The sequence below is a fragment of the Gorilla gorilla genome, chromosome 4, assembly GCF_029281585.2.
Source record: "Gorilla gorilla gorilla isolate KB3781 chromosome 4, NHGRI_mGorGor1-v2.1_pri, whole genome shotgun sequence".
NCBI classification, from domain to species: Eukaryota; Metazoa; Chordata; class Mammalia; order Primates; family Hominidae; genus Gorilla; species Gorilla gorilla.
Window position 1 is genome coordinate 52,172,948 of NC_073228.2, and position 19,204 is coordinate 52,192,151.

At 44.0% G+C, this 19,204-nt stretch overlaps 1 protein-coding gene across 3 annotated transcripts; it reads right to left on the reverse strand.

Annotated features, from left to right (window-relative positions):
- Positions 1–750: 750 nt before the first annotated feature.
- Positions 751–15,785, reverse strand: CDC6 (cell division cycle 6). 3 transcript variants are annotated; one of them, XM_019027982.3, is made up of 12 exons: positions 15,672–15,785; positions 14,018–14,208; positions 12,286–12,567; positions 11,957–12,156; positions 10,042–10,217; positions 9,617–9,723; positions 9,170–9,309; positions 8,219–8,319; positions 6,908–6,972; positions 2,641–2,843; positions 2,063–2,203; positions 751–1,759 (listed from the first exon to the last, which is right to left on the reverse strand). In XM_019027982.3, the coding sequence occupies exons 2-12, from the start codon at positions 14,193–14,195 to the stop codon at positions 1,670–1,672; spliced, it is 1,683 nt and encodes a 560-aa protein (XP_018883527.2). In that variant the 5' UTR covers positions 14,196–14,208; positions 15,672–15,785; the 3' UTR covers positions 751–1,669. The 3 variants fall into 3 exon arrangements, with proteins under 3 accessions (XP_018883527.2, XP_004041811.2, XP_018883526.2); XM_004041763.4 differs by having other exon boundaries at positions 15,531–15,775; XM_019027981.3 differs by having other exon boundaries at positions 15,494–15,771.
- Positions 15,786–19,204: the final 3,419 nt, after the last annotated feature.

The following is a 19,204-nucleotide window of genomic DNA, read 5'->3' on the forward strand; positions in this document are numbered from 1 at the left end:
TTCAAACTACCTTCAGAGGGAACAAATACTCTAGTAAAGGAGTGTGAGAACAACATTCAGACTCATGCCTACAGACTATCTTGTGCTACACACACCAGTGGGTAGTGTTCATTTCAGAGGGCTCTCTCTGCTTTCCTTGCCTCTATCCCATACCACCTGTTGTAGCTCAGATCACATTACACGGATACAGTGGTCAGGATGAATGAAACAGTGGCCAACAGATCACTTGTACACATATCAAGTTCCAAATGGAAGGCCATGTCAGAAAGGTAGAGGCGGCAGCAGGAGAGCTCAGGGAAAAGCAGACTTGGTCACTGGCTCTCAGATCATTCATATCACACATGGTTTACATTTCAAGCATTTGCTTCAGTTACGAAAGGACAGCAATCTCCCAAACAAATCAAACTAGAACTTCCCCCTTTCCCTCAAAACTACCTCAGCCTCAAGCATCCCCTTTCAAAGTAGTCAATGTTATAAGGGTGCCCTCTGGTGTCTCAGTCACAAATTGCCATTTAATGCCACCAAACCAAACCCAGAAGACTCTTGATTAACCAACCATATGGACTAATTTATCTAATAAGACTGGAAAAATGTGTTTAGATGAAAACCCAACCCCAAAGTAGTCATCTTGAAACAAGTGGCTTCATCTAAGGGCAGCAAAGACTGTGGGACAGCCTAGGAAGGAATTTTCACATTGACTTCTGAAAGCTTGAGCTCTCTTGAAATCTGATTGCTTAAAAAGACAAAGAATGCAACTTGAAAATAGATATATTCATAATCTGTAGAGTTATAGTCTCCTTATGACCCCAACACCCTTGGGAGTGCCCAAGAAACTCAACGAGTCTAAAATGCCACAATGTCGTAGTATCTGCACCATGAACATAGTATACTATAAAAAGAAATAAATTCTTTAACCAGTGTCCTCCAAATCTCCATGTGGACTTGCTTGCATTTTTCTGGATCATTTTCATTCTTCTTACCCTAACCTTAAAGTTCTTAACAAAATACCTTAATGGCTGGGCATGGTGGCTCACGCCTGTAATCCCAGCACTTAGGGAGGCCGAGGTGGGCAGATCACTTGAGGGTCAGGAGTTCAAGACCAGCCTGGCCAACACGGTAAAACCCTGTCTCTACTAAAAATTTAAAAATTAGCTGGGCGCAGTGGTGGGCACCTGTAATCCCAGCTACTCGGGAGGCTGAGGCAAGAGAATCACTTCAACCTGGGAAGCGGGTGCTGTAGTGAGCAGAGAACGCGCCATTGCACTCCAGCCTGGGCAACAGGGTGAGACGCGCCTCAAAAACAACAACAACAAAAAAAAACAAACAAAAAAATACCCACTCATGTTTGAGCAAACAAAGAGGTAAATATACACACATTCCTCTACACAGATCTGTACACTTGCAAGCACATTGGCTAGAGACACACAAGTGGTAGAAGTAGTGAATGTAATTAAAAAGGGTCTACCTGGTCACTTTTATGGGTAAAAATAGTAAGACCCAAAGATACTATTCTGTGCTAATATTAAAGAATCTATAGATTAAAATTCATTGGCTTCAAGTAAAAAAGGTCATATTTGTTTTCAGGCCCGAATGTGTAAAGCACTAAAATGAAGACTGTAGCTCTCTAAATGCCAGCTGAATACTTTCGGGTGGGGTGTAAGAGAAGAATTTAAGGCAATCCAGTAGCTAAGATATTTCCAATTAAAGCTTTATCTTTCAGAGCATGTTCTATTTCTTTCTCTTCAATCTTGAAAAACACCTGGAAAGAAGAGAAAAGGATTTTTCACACTGGGGAACTCACAAAAGCAAAGTTGTCAGTACACAAATTTCTACCATATTAAACTTTTTCTCACAAAAGGCAAGCAAGTTAAACACTTTTTTTTCCAATGGCTTGAAAAAATATTCATATCACACTCCCATCTTTACACACCTTAAACCTTACCTAACAAAAAACGACTTGTTTAACTAACTGTGGTCATCTCGTTTAACAATAAACCTTTACTTTAGCATCACTCTACAAAATAGGACAATTAAAAACACTGTCACAAAAAAGCAGTTGTACCTTTGTCAAACGGGTTTCCTTGTTTCTCTTTAATCCTAAAATGCCCCTGGCTTCCAAGAGCCCTGAAAGTGACAAACACTCTGACTGGTCCACAGCCGCCACCTGCTGTTTGCGACAGACTTTACTATAGGCTTCATATAACTGGTAGGAAACAAGGGAGAACAAATGCTGCTTAAAAGTCACATTGCTTATAGCCTTTAATCATTTAAGAAACCTGAGTCTGGGTTTGCAAAAACTTATCTGAATACCCTATTTCTTCCTCTTTTCAATAAAATCCTTGAACAGGCTTCTGTAGATATTCCCGAAAACCTATACAGTAATGTAGGAAAGGGGCTTTATATATTTCCTAGAGAGATGCAGAAATGAAGGGGAGGATAGGGAAAAGATTAATGGTAAACTCTCAACCACAATCCAAGGGAAATAGGTGCCTTTTATATAGTACCAGTATTAATTCTTACTGTTAAAATCCATTTTAAATTTATTATCAGCTGAAGTATCATAGGCCTTTTGGAAAATACCTGCTCTGCAAAGCAGATTCTGATCTCTACCTCCGTTCCATCTGCTCCATCCCAACTTACCTTCCCCAGAGTGACCTCTTTGATTTTCAACTGCCTGATCAAGAGCATCAAAGAGCAAACCAAGATCTTCTGCTGAAGAGGGAAGGAATCTTGTGCTCCTTCTTGGCTCAAGGTCACCCTGTTACCATCAACTTCTGAGATGACTTGGGATATGTGAATAAGACCAACCCTCTTGGGAATCAGAGGCTCAGAAGGTGATTTACCTATAAAGTAAATAAGCCAAGCTTAATTCGATTTCTAAAATACTGTGTGTGTGTATGTATGATGAGACAGATGATACTAAGTTTGAGCTAAAGGAAATTCAAGTACAGTCACATGGTGGCAAAGCAGAGGTTTTAAATCTCTAACCAGAGGCCAAAGGATGAGAGATAATGCTATTCTCTTAAGGATGTCAAAATAATGTGGGATGACTTGAAAAGTAGGGTTACCCTTTCTCTGGGCCAAATAGTGAGCTGTTTTGTCCTATGGAATGTAATTTAATGTCAGAGGAACAAAACCCACCTCATGAAAGGACCAGAGAACCAGTATTTTTTTTTGGGACAGGATCTCTGTCACTCAGGCTGGAGTGCAGTGGCACTAGCATGGCTCATTGCAGCCTTGGCTTCCTGGGTTCAAGTGATCCTCCTGCCTCAGCCTCCTGTGTAGCTAGGATTACAGGTACGTGCCACCATGCCAGGCTAGTTCCTAGTATCTCAGAGGTATAGAATAACAGAATCTTGAAGCAAAGATGGTGACTGTGCTTGGTAATTAAGAAAGGAAAAAAAAGGCCGGGCGCAGTGGCTCACGCCTGTAATCCCAGCACTTTGGGAGATCAAGGCAGGCAGATCACCTGAGGTCAGGAGTTTGAGACCAGCCTGCCCAACACGGCGAAACTCCGTCTCTACTAAAAATACAAAAAATTAGCTGGATGTGGTGGCAGGCACCTGTAATCCCAGCTACTTGGGAGGTTGAGGCAGAAGAATCACTTGAACCCGGGAGGCAGAGGTGCAGTGAGCCAAGATCGTGCCACTGCACTCCAGCCTGGACGACAAGAGTGAAACTCCATATAAAAAAAAAAAAAAAAAAAAGAAAGGGAAAAAAAAGTTGGAAAATTACCTAATATTTTGGATCAAATGAGTGGCTAAATGTGGAGAGTGAAGTTGCTGCCATGTCAGCCCTTCAGATGGCTTCCCCAAATGACCTTTGAGGTTTGGTTCACTTGCCCAAGCTGATTAGCAGTAGAGCAACACTTGAAAAAATGTCACTGGATATGCTAACAGATAGCACCATCTTTTTTTTTTTTTTTTTTTTTTTTTGGTATTTTTTGTAGAGATGGGGTTTCATCATGTTGCCCAGGCTGGTCTTGAACTCCTTAGCTCAAAGCAATCTGCCCTCCTCGGCCTCCCAAAGCACTGGGATTATGGGCGTAAGCCACCATGCCTGGCCAGATATCATCATCTTAATAAAAGCCAGGGGTTGGGAAACTGCCAATAAGCTGCATAAGACTATATCCTTAGCAAACTACTGTAGGAACAGAAAACCAAATACCACATGTTCTCACTTCTAAGTGGGAGCTAAATGATGAGAACACATAGACACATAGTGGGGACAACACACACTGGGGCCTATAGGAGGGTGGAGGGAGAGGATCAGGAAAAATAACTAACGGCTTGAGCTCAGGAATTCATGACCAGCCTATGCAACAAGGCGATGGGTTTCCCCCATCGCTACTAAAAATACAAAAAAACAGCCGGGTGTGGTGGTGTGTGCCTGTGGTCCCAGCTACTCAGGAGGCTGGGGTGGGAGGATAGCTTGAGCCTGGGAGGAGGAGGTTGCATTGAGCCAAGATCACGCCACTGCACTCCAGCCTGGGTGAGAGAGCGATACCCTGTCTCAAAAAAAAAAAAAAAAAAAGACTATGGCCTTATCGTTTGGAGATGCATGAATTCCAAGACAAAGAAATGTGTTCTGTAACAACCTTTACCTGAAGTTACTTCCTGAAATCACTTGCAGTTGCCCCACAACAATTTACTTCTATAATATTACATTACCACAAAGGGATGCTGCAGAGGACTAATGGAGAAACCGGAGATCACAGATCAAGTAAAAGAATCTTAAAATTGAAAGGAATTTAGAAGTCTATTTTTACTCCCTATCCATTTGCCGAGTCCTCTCTAGAACAATCTCAACAAGTGGCATCTATCCAGCTTTTGTCTGAATATCTTCAATGCTGGAAAACCCACTATGTTTCAAGGAAGCCCAGTTAGTTCTAGTTATTATAAATTTTCTTCTTATATTTAGTTGAAGTCATTCTCCCTATAGCTTTCTGGAGCCATTGAAAGCCAATCTCAACCTGGTATGGTGGCTCATGCCTGTAATTCCAAAGCTGTGGGAGGCTGAGGCAGGAGAATCACTTTATCCCAGGAGTTTGAGACCAGCCTGGGCAACATAAGGAGACTCCTCCACCCACTGACTCTACAAAAATTTTAAAATTAGCAGTAGCTGGAGCTGGGGAGGCTGAGGTGAGAGGACTGCTTGGGCCTGGGAGGTTGCAGCTGCAGTGAGCCATGATCGCACCAGCCATAATTGCACCACTGGACTCCAGCCTGGGAGACAGAGCAAGACCTTGTTTTACACAAAAAGAAAAAAAAAAAAAAAGAAAGAAAAAAGCCAATCCCACACAAACCAGAAGTCAAAAGATAGAACTTACAACCTCTTTACCTTTTTGAATTATGTTTGTGTTAGTGGTGCTCACAGGGGCCAGTGACAAGCCTAAATGTTACTGATGGGGAAAAAGGAGGAGGAAAAGGGGATAATCTGAAAAGTTGAAAAGGAGGAAGAAACCAGTATCTAAGTCTATACATTGCTATATATTGCCTACTATTAGCCTAAGCACTATTTTTGGCTACTTCTGAAACATTTTTAATTATTTTATTTTAGCAAATTGATGAAAAAAAGAAAGAATTTCATGCAGAACCATAATGCCAGAAACAATTTTACTTAAACTCCCAGCCAGTGTAGGAGTGAAAAAGAAACAATCAAATCTTACTATTCTGTTTATAAAGACTAACACTGGATATCAAACACTGTAAGATATGTAGTTCATGGCCATTTTACATTTGCCACAACCAAAACAAGGCTGAGGGAATGGAAAATTAATTTTGTCATTTGTGATAGCATGCAGCTTACTGTAGCAGTATGATCTTTTTACCTCTACCCTCTAGACTTGTTTAAAAGCTTGAGATATCCCAAGTTGAACTTATAATTCTTCTTCTTATTATTCTTTTGGGACAGGGTCTCGCTCTGTTGCCCAGGCTGGCAGTGCAGTGGCACCATCTCGGCTCACTGCAACCTCTGCCTCTCTGGCTCAAGTGATTCTCCTGCCTCAGCCTGCCAAGTAGCTAGGACTACAGGCACACACCATGCTTGTCTAATTTTTTTTAAGTTCTGGGATACATGTGCAGAACATGCAGGTTTGTTACATAGGTATACATGTGCCATGGTGGCTTGCTGCACTCATCAACCTGTCATCTAGGTTTTAAGTCCTGCATGCTCTTCCTCCCTTTGGCCCCCACCCCCAGTAGCCTCCGGTGTGTGATGTTCCCCTCCCTGTGTCCATGTGTTCTCATTGTTCAACTCCCACTTATGAGTGAGAACATGTGGTGTTTGGTTTTCTGTTCCTGTGTTACTTTGCTGAGAATGATGGTTTCCAGCTTCATCCATGTCCCTAAAAAGGATATGAACTCATATTTTTAATGGCTGCAAAATTTTTAAAATTTTTTGTAGAAACAAGTTCTCACTATATTGCCCAGGCTGGTCTCACAATCCTGGGCTCAAGCGATCCTCCCGCCTTGGCCTCCCAAAGTGCTGGGATTACAGGTGTGAACCACCGCACCTGGCTTCACAATTCTTTTACCCAATTCTCCCTTATTTATCAGGCTTTGCTTTCACCTATATTGAGACCTAAAGCGCACGCAACATAAGCACCCGGAGAGCTGATCCAACCTCATTGTCTACAAGTTTCATTTCTAGAGCTTGGAAAGAAAACTTACTCTGTCCCAGCCATTTACGCAATCAATACCCTGGGAACTCATTTCCAGTAATGCACGAACTATAGTACTGGCAGGCAAGATTGAAATAAAGTAGACGAAACGGACTAAAAACACAGACACACATAAAAATGGGTGAGTTTGGATTTAACTATGTTCATTTCATCTTTCTACCTCTTTCCTCAGAAAAGCTAAGCTTCTAGTTACAAAGGAAGACAGGAAGGAGATAAACTACTTACATTCAGACAGTGGTTTGAGAATAGTCTGGCTTTTGACATCTGACTCTACAATTTCAATAGCTCTCCTATAAAAAAAATTTCTAAAATTAATTTAGTCTGAGCCAAACCAAACACACCAAACCACCAGCCTCAAAAGCGACACATTAATGACCATTGCTCAAAGACTGCAACTATGAACAATGGTCATGTAGGCTAACATGGTTTAGCCTACACATATCCTACATGTAACTTTAAAATTATGATGTTTTATAATTTTAAAGCCCCCAAACAAAACTGGGTTATTTCTCAGATAAGGGGACTTAATTGCTTTGAAATAATTCATGGACATCAGATTTGAGAAACTTCAATGGTTTCCTCCTAATGGATGCCAAGTAGGTCATCATACATTAAGCCAATGATAACATTTTGGATGAGGAGAAAATGTCATGGGTAGGAGAGAGGATATGTAGTGTGGGTGACTGACTAAAGGGAGTCAGCATCACCCATACACACCAAACCTAAAAGGGATATCTTCAGTTATATATACATAGGATATGTGTAGGCTAAACCACGCTAGCCTACATGACTATTGCTCATAGTTGCAGTCTTTACCCAAGTAGTTTGCTGATTAGGGGAAACTTTCAAATTCAGGATCATGCAATCTAGCAATAGGAAGAGCTTACTCTCCCACTGCTCTCTCCAAAGTACTTTGCCCACAGGAAGCCATAAGCCAGACCTGGGTCTTCTGCATGGCAATAGGGGGAGGTTGGACCAGCAGGCCAGCACAGCAAGTATCATTTTAATGGACCCAGTGTCCCTACTGGGAAGGAAGAAATTTCATCAGTCGGCACAGAGGCTTTCCCCAGCAGGAGGGGAAGGAGGATGGGAAGGGAGAAAGAGGTCTGGAGTACAACTGTGGGGGGACCACCAACTGAAGGGAAGAAGGGGTGCTCACAAAAGGAAAGGAAGGGGGGAACAAGTCTAAAGGCAAAGATGGTTCAGGTCCATAAATAAACCTGCTTGAGACCAGCTAATGGAAAAGTAAACTGGAGTCTTTTTTAATACAAATGTAATTAACCAATCTATAATCACCACAGGGAGTGCCAGCAACATCTCATTTGTTTCTCCCTCTGTAGGTAATGGACTGATAATGTTTCAGACATTAACACGGTGGAAATCCAGAGCTCCCCACTGAGAAACAAGTCCTCCTTTCTGAGCGTAAAAAAGTAGCAGAACAGAGCCTCTTAAGCCACATTCACTTGAGTTACATGAGACAATTAACAGCATTTCTTTCTTTTTTTAATAAAAGAATGCAACAGAGCCGTAACTCACCTGCAAACATCCAGTGCTTTGCGAACATCTCCTGAAACAGCAGAGACTTTGCGGGCACAGAATTGAATTGCAGCATTGTCCAGAACCTGATCTCTAGATACCTTCAGACAAGACATAGAAGATGACAGTTTGAACCATAAGATTCTCCCTCTGTAATTTAGGTCCCAAGCATAAATATTTTCACATTTAACCCTAAACTTGATTGGCAACTCTTTAGGGTTAAAAAGATGCCTTTTCTTCTCATAAATAATGGAGACGTTTGAGAGTTTTCACACATTTAAGCTTTTTTGTATGGATGCAGTAGAAGTTCATAAATGGAAAAAAGCAATCAGAACTGAAATTAGCAAAAATAAAAAATCTATTTAGTCACTTTCAACAGAAAAAGTTTTTTCATAGGCCCTATTTTTTAAAGGTCATTAAAGAAAGCACTTGAGGCCAGGTGCGATGGCTCACGCCTGTAATCCCAGCACTTTGAGAGGCCGAGACAGCATATCACCTGAGGTTAGGAGTTCGAGACCAGCCTGGCCAAGACGGTGAAACCCCAGCTCTACTAAAAATACAACAATTAGCTGGGCGTGGTGGCAGGTGCCTGTAGTCCTAGCTACTGGGGAGGCTGAGGCAGGAGAATCGCTTGAACCCGTGAGGCAGAGGCTGTAGAGAGCCGAGATCACGCCATTGCACTCCAGCCTGGGCGATAAGAGCAAAACTCATCTAAAAAAAAAAAGAAGCACTTGGGTGATTCCTCTAACTCCTGCTTTTATTTCAACACTGAGACACCCAGTAAATGAATGAAGCAGAAATTCACATAAAAATGTTCTCACTATGGTCCATAGGAACTCCTTGCTCCATTAATAAAGCAATCAAGGCAAAAATATTTTAGAACTATTGTTCAATTTTCCTAGTACAGGTGATCCAAGGAACACATAATTTGGCAAAATAGTTGGCACTGACCTGATTAAGTCGATCTTGCAAAATAGTGACTATCTGATTTCTGGTATAAGGTGGGAAGTTCAACAGCTGTGGCTTACATTTTTCTCTAGCTTGAAGCCTAGGCAGAATTCTATCTGTGAGATCCAGGGTATTAGCAATACCTAAGGAGGAGATCAACAACATTGATCATTGGTCAAATTATCCTAAAGGGAAAACTAAATCTTCTGAAAGCTAAATAAATTTCCAGTTATAGAATCTAGCATTCTAATTGTTGCTTCCCACTTGTCTCCTACCCCATCCCAATAGATAAGATGTATCTATTAGGTAAGATGTACATAGTCATTTAACTTTCTTATTTTGACACGGCAGAAAGCTGGTTTAAGATAAAATAGCTGATAAATAAGCTGAATATATATTTTTAAAAAATACTTTAGAACCACCATGTAACATTAACAATTGAGCACTAACCAATCAGCACCAAGTGAGAATTGCTTAGCCATGGCCATTCAAATAGCGTGTACAATACATCCTGGCCTTTGCTGTCCAGTTGATCCATCTCGTCCAATACCAACACACTATAAAAAGAGAAACAGTTAGTATCCATATTCACCTTCTTAACCCTCTAATGTTTGATATAGGCTGACTTCAGGTCACTTTCCTAAAGCTGAGACCAGTTTAAAGATCATAATCTAACCTATCTCTAGTTACTGCTACAAGGATACCCCACATCATCTATAAGTAATCCAATTTAAAATTAGGTGTATCTTCCTTCTCTTCTTTCCCTTTAAGTTTATGTAACTATCCTTCAGAGAGAAAATATACAAAATGTACTTTTTATGGGCAACAGACCTTGCAGATTTTCACAGAGCAACATGAAGCAGAACAATACTTACATCATGGGGCCCTTCTCTGCAGTCATATGTTTTTCCAATTTCCTCATCATGTCCTTCCCAGCTGGCCTGGATACCTCTTCCTGACAAATCTCCTGAGCAATAGCTGGGAATACAGCCTGGGCAGTCCTCAAGGACATGCAATTCAGCATGATAGTTTTAAAGCCTTTCAGTTCCTTCTGGAAAAAAAATGCAAATATGGGAGTTATTTTGGCCTCAGAAAATAAAGATCTGATAGAGCCTAAAATGTCTTTGAAGAGCTAACAGCACGTAAGGAAGCTCTACTTTCATTTGGAAAGATTTAAACAATGAAATTACAAATGTCTTATTTTGAAGAAACCCTCAATCTTCTAAACTTCTACTCTTTCTTTTCTTTCTTTTTTTTTTCTTTGAGACGGAGTCTCACTCTGTTGCCCAGGCTGAAATGCAATGCCACAATCTCAACTCATTGCAACCTCTGCCTCCCGGGTTGAAGTGATTCTCTTGCCTCAGCCTCCCAAGTAGCTGGGATTACAAGGATGCACTGCCACACCCAGCTAATTTTTATATTTTTAGTAGAGATGGGGTTTCGCCACATTGGCCAGGCTGGTCTTGAACTCCTGACCTCAGCCTCCCAAAGTGTTGGAATTACAGGTGTGAGCCACCGCACCAGGCCTACTCTTTCTTAACTCTTTTTTTTTTGAGACGGAGTCTTGCTCTGTTGCCCAGGCTGGAGTGCAGTGGCGCGATCTCGGCTCACTGCAAGCTCCACCTGTGGGTTCACGCCATTCTCCTGCCTCAGCCTCCCGAGTAGCTGGAACTACAGGCACTCGTCACCACGCCTGGCTAATTTTTTTTGTATTTTTAGTAGAGACGGGGTTTCACTGTGTTAGTCAGGATGGTTTCAATCTCCTAACCTCATGATCCGCCCGCCTCGGCCTCCCAAAGTGCTGGGATTATAGGCGTGAGCCACCATGCCCAGCCTTCTTTTTCTTTTGAGACAGTCTCACTCTGTCACCCAGGCTGGAGTACAGTAGCGCGATCTCAGCTCACTGCAACCTCTGCTTCCCGAGTTCAAGTGATCCTCCTGCCTCAGCCTCCCGAGTAGCTGGGATTATAGGCACCTGCCACCATGCCCGGCTAATTTTTTTTTGTATTATTAGTAGAGACAGGGTTTCACCATGTTGACCAGGGTGGTCTCAAACTCCTGACCTTAGGTGATCCACCCACCTCGGCCTCCCAAAGTGCTGGGATTACAGGTGTGAGCCACCGTGCCTAGCCCTCTTTCTTAACTAAGTGCCAGCCAGGCACAGTGGCTTACACCTGTAATCCCAGCACTTTGGGAGGCTGAAGCAGGCAGATTGCTTGAGCTCAGGAGTTCAGGACAAGTCTGGGCAACATGGTGAAACCCTGTCTCTACAAAAAATTAGCTGGGTGTAGTGGTGAGTGCCAGTATTCCCAGCTATCCAGGAGGCCGAGGTGGGAGGATCACCTGAGCCCAAGAGGTCAAGGCTGCAGTGAGCTGAGATCACAACACTGCACTCCAGCCTGGACAACAGAGACCCTGTTTCAAAAACAAAACAGGCCGGGTGCGGTGGCTCACGCCTGTAATCCCAACACTTTGGGAGGCCAACAAGGGCGGACCACGAGGTGAGGAGATCGAGACCATCCTGGCTAACACAGTGACACCCCGTCTCTACTAAAAATACAAAAAACATTAGCTGGGCATGGTGGCGGGCGCCTGTAGTCCCAGCTACTCGGGAGGCTGAGGCAGAATGGCGTGAACCTGGGAGGCAGAGCTTGCAGTGAGCCGAGATCGCGCCACTGCACTCCAGCCTGGGCGACAGAGCGAGACTCCGTCTCAAAAAACAAAACAAACAAAAAAAAACACCCAAGTATCATTTTACCAAGAGTATCATAATTCAGACTCTCAATGTACCTTGAGGTCTTGCAGAATCCGGCTTAAGCAGGCAGTTTTTCCAGTTCCAGGAGCACCAGAAAGGTAAAGGCTTCCAGCTTTTTTCCCACAGATGTGTTCCCTCAAGAAATTCCTGATGACATCCATCTCCCTTTCCCTGGCAGGCAGCCGATCTGGGACAGCTGTGTTCAGGACGAGCTTTGCTTGCTGGTAACAAGTGCCTGTGCCAGACATAAAAGGTCAATTAGACACAACAGAAGGTGAATGAGAAGACCCAGTGGGTGGTTTCGTTTGGAGTCATCAGCCTTGGTTACAATGGCTGCACTAACAGTTGCCATGTAAGAACAAACCTTCTTGCTTGAATAGTCTCACACATGCAGATTCTTTCTCCAGTGGACATCTCTGCTCAGAATTTGTTGTGATCTCTTGACTTTTTCTAACTGAAGAAAGTATTTTGTTTTGGTGAACTTTGGCTAGTTCTCTTTTGCTAGGAGACTTAACTGTCAGCTGATTGTCAAATACCAATCTTCGTCCCTTAAGTGTATGTGAGTGAGGGGGACCATTCTCTTTCTTGCCTTGCTTTGGTGGAGAACAAGGAGGTAAATGGGGAGTGTTGCATAGGTTGTCATCGCCTGAAACACAATAAAATAAAAATGTAGTCACTCATAGCATTGGATAGTAAAAGGATGTGCAAGACCTCTGCCTCTCCCAGAAAGAGGTGAATTTCTACCTTAGTCAGAACCACCAAAATAAAATGCCTTCTCACTTAGCAGCAAATATTGGCCACCAGATGGCACCACTGATCTTACTACAGTAGTCCCTTTATCCACCGTTCTAGTTACCCTCAGTCTGAAAATACTAAATGGAAAATTCCAGAAATAAACAATTGACAAGTTTTAAATTGCATGCTGTGGAGTGCCATGATGAAATCCCGCACCATCCTACCCAAGACATGAATCATCCCTTCAGCCAGCATATCCACACTGTATATGCTATCCACCCACTAGTCACTTAGTAGCTGACTTGGTTATCAAATCAAAAACACAGTATATGTAGGGTTTGGTACTATCCTCTATTGCAGGCATCCACTGGGGGTCTTGGAATGTATCCCCCATGGATAAGTGGGGACTACTGCATTTAGTAGAAACCAAATGGGTTTTAGTAGGATGAAACTGTAAGGCTATTTTGAAACAGGTTTTCTCAACCTTGGCACCACTGACATCTTGGACCAAATAATTCTTCATTGTCAAGGAGCTGTCCTGTGCATTGTAATGTCTAGCAGCATCCCTGGCCTCTACCCACTATGCCAGTAGCAACCCCCAGCTGTAACAACCAAAAATGTCTCCAGAAACAACCAAATCACCCCCATTTAAAAACAAATGTTCCAAAACAAGAAAGAATTACCAATCACTGTCCTAAAGGATGGAAAATATTCATCATGTCACGTTTTTGTTTCTTTTAACTTCACAAATATTGAGGTAAGTTTCATAATACCATGTAACTACAAGGTAACTTAAAACATTGACAGAACTAAGTTCAGTATTAAGGAATTGAAGATCAGACCTATTAAGTAGTTCAGAAAGTGACCTCAGTAAGTGGCTTAACTCTGGAGTTCGGTAAGCACTTAGCAACCATTCTGAAAATAACTAAAATGAAGAGTAGTCTTAGGCCAGGAGCGGTAGCTCATGCCTATAATCCCAGCACTTTGGGAGGCCGAGGCAGTTGGATCACCTGAGGTCAGGATTTCAGAGACCAGATTGGCCAATATGGCAAAACCCTGTCTCAACTAAAAATACAAAAAAAAAAAAAAAAAAAAAATTAGCCAGGCTTGGTGGTGGGCGCATGTAATCCCAGCTACTTGGGAGGCTGAGGCAGGAGAATCGCTTGAACCCAGGAGGCGGAGGTTGCAGTGAGCCGAGATCGCACTATTGCACTCCAGCCTGGGAGATGGAGCGAGACTCTGTCTCAAAAAAAAAAAAAAGAAGTCTTAACTGAACTTAGAAAGCTCAAAGGACACACATCTTACCAAGAAAAGAAAGGTCACGAGCTGCTAGTGAAAAAGTGATATAATGGATGGTTTACCCAGACGTTTCCTGGGGCTGAGAGGCAGGGCTTTTACACGAGGAGAACAGGTTACGGTTTGGACATTTGTTGGTTCTAGTTTGGCATCACTGGAGTTTTTAGCTTTGTTCAATGCCCGAGACAGCTTCCTTTTTGGAAAACTGATTGTAGCCTGTGCCTGGGATCGGGTTTGAGGCATGACGACAGCACAGCTAGATTAAAAAAAATAAGAGGACAACTAGTCAATGTGTGAAAGTGAAGAGAAAATAACTAACATGGAATTTATTTATACTGATGATTAACACTTATTTCCTAAGTAAATTATGTTATCACACTTATTTTAGCATTCACTTTTGCTTCACATCCAAATCTATGCAAGAACAGCTGACATTTGTTGTCTACCTACTACGTGGAAGGCGCTGTTATAAACACTTCAGGTACCAACTCGTTTAACAACGATCTTAGAGGTAGCTACTATTATTAGCCTTTATTTTACACATGAGAAAACTGAGATAAACAGTGGCCCAAAGTCACAGAAAAACAGGAATGTAACCCCGGGCATCTGGTGCCAGAGCCCAAGTTCTTAACCAATTGAGCGATGCAATAACAAGTTACCTGAAATGGGCCGGGCGCGGTGGCCCACGCCTGTAATCCCAGCACTTTGGGAGGCTGAGGCGGGCGGATCACCTGAGGTCAGGAGTTCGAGACCAGCCTGACCAACATGGAGAAACCCCGTCTCTACTAAAAATACAAAAATTACGGCCAAACGCGGTGGCTCACGCCTGTAATCCCAACACTTTGGGAGGCCGAGACGGGCCGAGACCATCCTGGCTAACACGGTGAAACCCCGTCTCTACTAAAAATGCAAAAAATTAGCCGGGCGTGGTGGTGGGCGCCTGTAGTCCCAGCTACTCGGGAGGCTGAGGCAGGAGAATGGCGTGAACCCGGGAGGCGGAGCTTGCAGTGAGCCGAGATCGCGCCACTGCACTCCAGCCTGGGAGACCGAGCGAGACTCTGTCTCAAAAAAAAAAAAAAAAAAAAAATTAGCCGGACGTGGTGGCGGGCGCCTGTAGTCCCAGCTACATGAAGAGGCTGAGGCAGGAGAATGGCTTGAACCCGGCAGGCAGAGGTTGCAGTGAGCCGAGATCGCGCCACTGCATTACAGCCTGGGCGACAAGAGCGAGACTCCATCTCAAAAAAAAAAAAAAGGTACATGAATTGATTTATATAGAACTTCTAGTTTCCTCCCTCCAGGCACGCGGGGTGTCTTTATCACCAGTTCAGCCCAGCACCCGCCACATTTAGTCACTTCTATCCCAAGCCCTCACACTGAAGCTCAGTCTTCCCTCAGTTCTTTCCGCCCCTGCACTCAGTCCTCATTCTAGGCAGCTCTCAACGCACCCCAGAATATTTCCTTCCTACAACTTTCACCTCCTTCACACCACGCACAACTGCTAGAACTACCCCGAGGGCACCTGCCCTTTCCCTGATCCCGACCTCAGACCTCCAGCGAGCTCAGCAGTTTTCCCTTCACCTCAGGCCTCGCCGGAACCCGCAGCCTTCACCCAGCTCTGCTGCCTCACAGACCCCAGGCCTCCTCGAGCAATCCTCTTCTTTCCACCTCCTCAGTGCAGGATCCTTCTCACGTCTCTCACACACAGCCTCACGGACTCACCACCACAAGCCCCTGAACAAACTGCACAGCGGCAGCAGCAAACTCCAGCCGCGCTCGCGCCAAATCCGAATGGCCACAGCGTTCCCACCTCCCGCCAAAGCCCGGCCTCGATTCTGATTGGCTGTAGTCACAGAGCCTTTCGCCTTGGGCACCGCCTCTTTTTTTGCTACCAATCCAGTGGAAGAGTTACAGCCAATGAGAGAGCCCCAAGTCTTAGAGTCGCTGTGAGGCCACGACCACTGAACGGGGGAGGGAATCTACATCCGGGGCCTCGGTGGAAAGACGCGCGATTGCGGCAGGGCGACTCTGGGCAAAGCAGGCCGGCCCGCCGCAAAGCACACTGGGAGGCGTAGTCTTTGCTGCAGCGCAGTCGCACTCTACCTTCGACTGGAAGTATCAAGATGTGGTTCCCCTTCTCACTGCCTAAAGTACCCATTTGCATCACCCTGATGGGCTAGATTTTCAGAACTGCTACATGATACCTACCGTTTTGGGTTCTGTGCGCCAGGTATGATGCTAGGCACTTTCCTTACCTCTCTAATGCTCAACCTCGCAAAGTACAAAGCAAACCTGTATACAAGGTTAGAGGTCACAGCATCTTGGTGACAGTGAAGAGCCTAGGATCCAGATCTCCTGATGGCTGAACTAGTGATTTTTATGGTAAAGTTCTACACACCTATATAAAGAAAAACTATGCTTCATCATAGTATCTCTTGATTTGTGCTTCAAAGGTGAGAAACAGAGCCAACTCTTTGTTTTTATTTCGTTCGACGTAAGAATATTATGTTCTGTGCATCTTCTTACCATTAATCCACACATCATGGGGAGGGAATTATGATCCCTTAATTTTAAAATCTTTTATGGCGAAACACTAGGGTTTCAGGGCCAAGGAAGACAGCTATATAGAAGAGGCAAGCTGAGTTTTTAATGAAAAATATAAATTAGCGCAGTAATTTGAAGGCCAGCTTCCAAAGCCAATAACTCATCTAAGCCTCAGGTTCCTTTAGAGGCCAGAACCCAATTCTAGGTGATGGTAAACATTTATCTTTTACCCCTCAGTAAAAAAAAAATAGAGCCATAAAGCCTAGAAAGAGGGAAGCAACAATATTACGATCATCAGTGAATTGGTACCTAGTTCATGAAGAGAGCCAATATTGAGTGCTTAAGTGTATGCCAGGGGCTGTGCTCAGTATTTTACCTACATCACCTTATTAATCTTCACAAACACTCCCACGAACCTGGTGTTATTTCACTTTGCAAATGAGGGAACTACAGTAGAGGGGAGTTGAGTAAACTTGCCCAAGGTCACACAACTAGTAAGTGGAAGAGCTAGAATTTGAACTCTGAACTCTGACAGAAAATCAAACTCTTGACCACTTTATCATAGGGGGATGATTAGACAGATTCAGGTTCTAAACAGGAAGAGATGGTGGAGTACATTTTAGCAGCTGAAAACTACAAAAGTGAAGAGAATGGGCTGCCATGAATGGAGAAAGTTACCACACAATGGAAGCTTTTTTATTTTTTTTATTTTTGAGACAAGTCTCATTTTATCACCCAGGCTTGAGTGCAGTGCCATGATCTCGGCTCACTGCAATCTCCACCACCTGGGTTCAAGCCATTCTCCTGCCTCAGCCTCCTGAGTAGCCGGGACTACAGGCACGCGCCACCACGCCTGGCTAATATTTGAATTTTTAGTAGAGGGGGTTTCACCATGTTGGCCAGGTTGGTCTCAAACTCCTGACTTCATGATCCACCCACCTCAGCCTCCCACGGTGCTGGGATTACAGGCATGAACCACCGCTCCTGGCCACAATGGAAGCTTTTAAAAGGACTAGATAGTATTTCTGATGTCTTAGTAGGACAGTAGAACTCAAGAAGCACCCTTCACTGTTCGTATTTTTATAACATGGGCACCTAAGAATTGCCCTTAATAACCTGAAATGGTAATGTGTGCCCAGCCAGCTGTAAGGGGTGGTTATGGTAAACAACCAAGGAAGCTATGAGTACTTAGCATGCATATTGGAACCTATGAAAACACCAGGAAATGGCTGGGTGCGGTGGCTCACGCCTGTAATCCCAGCACTTTGGGAGGCTGAGGCGGGTGGATCATGAGGTCAGGAAATCGAGACCATCCTGGCTAACACGGTGAAACCCCGTCTCTACTAAAATACAAAAAAATTAGCCAGGCGTGGTGGCGGGTGCTACAGTCCCAGCCACTCAGAAGGCTGCGGCGGGAGAATGGTGTGAACCCGGGAGGTGGAGCTTGCAGTGAGCGGAGATCACGCCACGCCACTGCACTCCGGCCTGGGCGACAAAGCGAGACTCCGTCTCAAAAAAAAAAAGAAAAGAAAGAAAACACTAGGAAACATAGCAGTGGCCCAAGAAAAGCCTACAGGTGTAAATGACCACTGTGGAAGCAGGCAAATAATCACAGAATGTCAGGACTGAAAGATTATCTACTTGAAGCTTTTCGTTTGCACTAATAATGATCCTCCAGTAACGTGATGCGTACACATCATATTGTTTCTTGCTTCTGTGCCTTTGTTTTTGCTGTTTCCTCTGTCTGGAATGCCACTAACCATCCATCTTCCCTGGCTAACTCCCATAAAGCCTTTTAATACCCTGCATAGGTTTCTCCTGGTAGCTATACTGAAGTCTACTAAACTATGAGTTCCTTGGAGTCAAAGACCATGTCTTAGCCTTGCACAGTGGCATGCATCTGTAATTCCAGCTACTCGGGAGGCTGAGGTGGGAGGATCCCTTAAGCCCAGTTTGAGGACAGCCTGGACAACATAGGGAGACCCCATTTCCAAGTTGGAAAAAAAAAAAAAAGACTTTTTTTTGATATGGAGTCTCGCTCTGTCGCCCAGGCTGGAGTGCAGTGGCACAATCTCAGCTCACTGCAACCTCCACCCCACCGGGTTCAAGCAACTCTCCTGCCTCAGCCTCCTGAGTAGCTGGGATTACAGGCGCCCATCATTTTAGTAGACGGGGTTTCACCATATTGGACAGACTGGTCTCAAACTCCTGACCTCAGGTGATCCACCTGCCTCAGCCTCCCAAAGTGCTGGGATTACAGGCGTGAGCCACCGCGCCCGGCAAAAACAGACTTTTCATCTTCATATTGTAGATGCCTGGTACAGAGTAAAGTGTACAATAAGAGCTTGCTGAATGAAGGAATGGAAAGGACATTCTTGCCAAGTGGACATCCACCCTTTGCATAAACACTTGTGGCTGGAGAGCATACAGTCCTTTAAGTCTCACACCCCTAAGCCTAGGAATGGAGAATGAATTCAATTATGTGTGAAAATGATCCAGACTGGGCTCCAGTGATGTCAGAGGCAAACCATTTCCCCAGTTATCCTCTGGGGCAGTCAGAATCCTGAGGCTGACATATTTCTAGTTCTAATTCATTTTCCATAGTTCCTTTACCTCTCTTTGCAGAGTACTAGGAAGTTGGAGACAGGCAGCTTTCTTCCAGTGGGTCGTTTAGTTCATGGTTAGATTGGGTTGGGAAATACTTAAGAGGT